Genomic DNA, 3,695 nt, shown 5'->3' with positions numbered 1-3,695 from the left:
GGTATTTGGCCCTTTCATGCGGTTGAGGGAGGGCGTGATATAAAGTAGAATATGCAAGCAGAAAACATCCTTGCACTCTTCCAGAAGCAAGGAGAAGCAAATGTACTTACTTGTCCTATTTATATATTTAGATTAAAAGTTATAGAAACCAAAGAGTGCCCGTGTTATAATATTTCTCCAAGTACACTTTAGTTCAGCCTTTCCATAACATATGTAAAGAAACCCAGAAATAAGTAAAAAATACATATTACTTTTCAAGGATGTATACAAGATTTGTTCCCTGAGTGCTCCTATAATTTCAAATGCGTATCTATCATCTCAGTCTCCACATTTTTAATAATACCTTCTTCGGGATGTGTCTCATCCTTGAAACATGAACTAGAGGCTGGGGACTGGGTCTTATTTAAATGTGTATCTTCATTGCAGACCTAGTAGCTGACACACTGTTATAATCACACTGCTTAATACATGTGTGGCATCTGATATTCTTGATTCGGTGGTTCTTAGGTAACATAAAAATGCATTGTTTTTAATTTTGTTATTAATATTAGTTAAGGTAATTTTAATAATATTTTTAAAATGGGATAATTGGTTATCTTTATGATTTTTCTCTCACTTATTTGAAATCTAATATACTCTAAAGAGCAGCAAATGTACTAGGAATTGAGGATCATCTAAGTACACAGAATTCTGAGGATCAGATGCTCTCTTCAGTGCCAGTTTTCTATTGTAAACAGAGATTTCTCTTTCAGGTATAAATGGGCCAGACTTAGTTTTATGTGGTGCAGACATTCTTGGTATTCTTGATACTGAGCAATCCTTGTGCCTAGAATGAAATAACACTGAGAATTCTCTTACTCTGTGAATTCTAAGAAGTCTGTGCTGTCCATGAATAACATAGATAATGTGGCAAGTTAACTCTCTTTTTTATATAACAATTATGTATTGAGAAGGTGTTAAGTACTTAATATGGTTCTAGATGCTGAGGAGAACTCAGGCAAAGATACATGCAATTCACATCTTTTCCTCAAAGGTACAAAATCTGGTGGAGAAAATAGATATAAGAACAATTAATTACAGTATTTCAAAATTAACTAAACACCACATAATTTTGGCAATCAATGTCTTATGTGAGTTCTGAGGAAGAAACAACTCCTTTCACCAGGAGGTAGCAAGGAGGCTTTCAAAAAGGTAGATTTTAAAGGAGGCTTCAGAAGAACCATAAAATATCTGTAAATAAAAGTGAAAAACTGATATGAGCAAGGAATAGAGGCAAGGAAGTACAGAACATATTTGAGCAATAGTGGTATATCCCATAAAGGTCTGAAAATGAGCACAGAAACATAGTTTATTTCCCCAAAGGAAAGACTTTTGGAAACAGTGAAGAGTTTGAACTCCATACTATAGCCATAAGTAAAATTTTTGAAGAGTGAAGCAGTATAATACAATTTATATTTTAAAAGATTAGGCTGTCATCAGGGGAAAGATGTGTTGCAGAGATGTAAGAGTGGCCTTGGGAAAGGAGCCATAATGTGACTTCAAAAGGAATTAAGGGAAGTGATGAAAATGGACAGAATCCTTAAGAAAGACTGTGGTCCTCTCTGCCAAAGGAAAGACTGTGATATAGGTATTGGAGAAGGTATAGACATATTCCATCTTGAAATTAATGAATAGAAAGAAGAGAATTTTTTTTTCCATTTTGGCACCAGGATAAAGCTACAGAAGCAAGAACCAGCATAATAAAAGTATAACTGACAATTCCTACCAGGAGGTAAGGAAAACAGTGCTGAAGAGAATTTGCATCTAAGTTAGGGAGAGATTAAAACTAAGAGTGGGGGTTTATGTGTAAGGAGAATGACAATTAAGAACCACTGAGTTATAGATAACTATGGTATATTCAGATGGTTTACTTTGCAAATGCAGGATTTTTTATTTTTTTTTTTTTTTTTTGAGAGAGAGAATATGGATACAAGAAAGCCAACAAGACAAACGTTGCAAGAAAGTCTAAGAGTGAGAGACTGAGAATGCCAGTAACAGCCTCATCATGGGAATGGAAGTGAAGGGTTGTTTGAATCTGAAAAATATCAAGAACTTTTCAGCTATGGTGTTAGAATTACTATGGAGACTCAAAGTTTGATGAATGCTTGCCTGATTTTAGCAACATCATGTCTTAGAAGAACAAGAGGGAGGAGAAAAGATGAGTTTAGAACTCAAAATCTGAGAACAAATGCTGATGATCAATTTTCTGTGAATCTATTAATTTTCAGGGATTTCTTTTGGTGCTGACTCCCCTTCTTTCCCGGATTGTCTCCTGATGATGTATGCTCCATGGAGCGGGTCAATGAGACTGTGGTGAGAGAGTTCATCTTCCTCAGCTTCTCATCCCTGGCCAGGCTGCAGCAGCTGCTTTTTGTTATCTTCCTGCTCCTCTACCTGTTCACTCTGGGCATCAATGCAATCATCATTTCCACCATCGTGCTGGACAGAGCCCTTCATATCCCCATGTACTTCTTCCTTGCCATCCTCTCCTGCTCTGAGATTTGCTACACCTTCGTCATTGTACCCAAGATGCTGGTTGACCTGCTCGCCCAGAGGAAGACCATTTCTTTCCTGGGCTGTGCCATCCAAATGTTTTCTTTCCTCTTCCTTGGCTGCTGTCACTCCTTCCTGCTGGCAGTCATGGGTTATGATCGTTATGTGGCCATCTGTAACCCACTGCGCTACTCAGTGCTCATGGGACATGGGATGTGTATGGGACTAGTGGCTGCTGCCTGTGCCTGTGGCTTCACTGTTGCACAGATCATCACATCCTTGGTATTTCACCTGCCCTTTTATTCCTCCAATCAACTACATCACTTCTTCTGTGACATCTCTCCTGTCCTCAAGCTGGCATCTCACCATAACCACTTTAGTCAGATTGTCATCTTCATGCTGTGTACGTTGGTCCTGGCTATCCCCTTATTATTGATCTTGGTGTCCTATATTCACATCATCTCTGCCATACTTCAGTTTCCTTCCACATTGGGTAGGTACAAAGCTTATTCCACCTGTGTATCTCACCTCATTATTGTCACTGTCCACTATGGCTGTGCCTCCTTTATCTACTTAAGGCCTCAGTCCAACTATTCCTCAAGCCAGGATGCTCTAATATCAGTATCCTACACTATTATAACTCCATTGTTCAACCCAATGATTTATAGCTTGAGAAATAAAGAGTTCAAATCAGCTCTTTGTAGAATTGTGAGAAGAACAATTTCCCTGTCATAAAATTAATCTTGATTCCAGCCAGGTGCAGTTTCTCATGCCTATAATCCCAGCATTTTAGGAGGCTGAGGCAGGCGGATCACCTGAGGTCAGGAGTTCAAGACCAGCCTGGCCAGCATAATGAAATCCTGTCTCTACTAAAAATACACAAATTAACCAGATGCTGTGGTGGGCTCTTGTAATCTCAGCTACTCAGGAGGCTGAGGTAGCAGAATCGTTTGAACCCGGGAGGCAGAAGGTTGCAGTGAGATTGTGTCACTACACTCCAGCCTGGGCAACAGAGTGAGACTCTGTCACCAAAAAAAAAAAAAAAAAAAAAAAAAAAAAAAATTATATATATGTGTGTGTGTGTGTGTGTGTGTGTGTATAGATATATGTCTCTTGACTCTTCTCTTTCCAAACCATAAAGCACTAGTTATACAGGGTACATA

The 3,695-nt window shown here is 38.5% G+C and overlaps 1 protein-coding gene across 1 annotated transcript; it reads left to right on the top strand.

Annotated features, from left to right (window-relative positions):
- Positions 1-2,328: 2,328 nt before the first annotated feature.
- Positions 2,329-3,267, top strand: LOC105522596 (olfactory receptor 10K2). The gene has a single exon (XM_011957153.1). It carries the CDS (start codon positions 2,329-2,331, stop codon positions 3,265-3,267), a length of 939 nt encoding a protein of 312 aa, XP_011812543.1.
- The last annotated feature ends 428 nt before the right edge of the window (positions 3,268-3,695 follow it).

The sequence above is a fragment of the Colobus angolensis genome, unplaced genomic scaffold, assembly GCF_000951035.1.
Source record: "Colobus angolensis palliatus isolate OR3802 unplaced genomic scaffold, Cang.pa_1.0 Scaffold439, whole genome shotgun sequence".
Lineage (NCBI taxonomy): Eukaryota > Metazoa > Chordata > Mammalia > Primates > Cercopithecidae > Colobus > Colobus angolensis.
The sequence above is the reverse complement of the archived record's forward strand: the minus strand, read 5'-3'. Positions and strand labels throughout refer to the sequence as shown.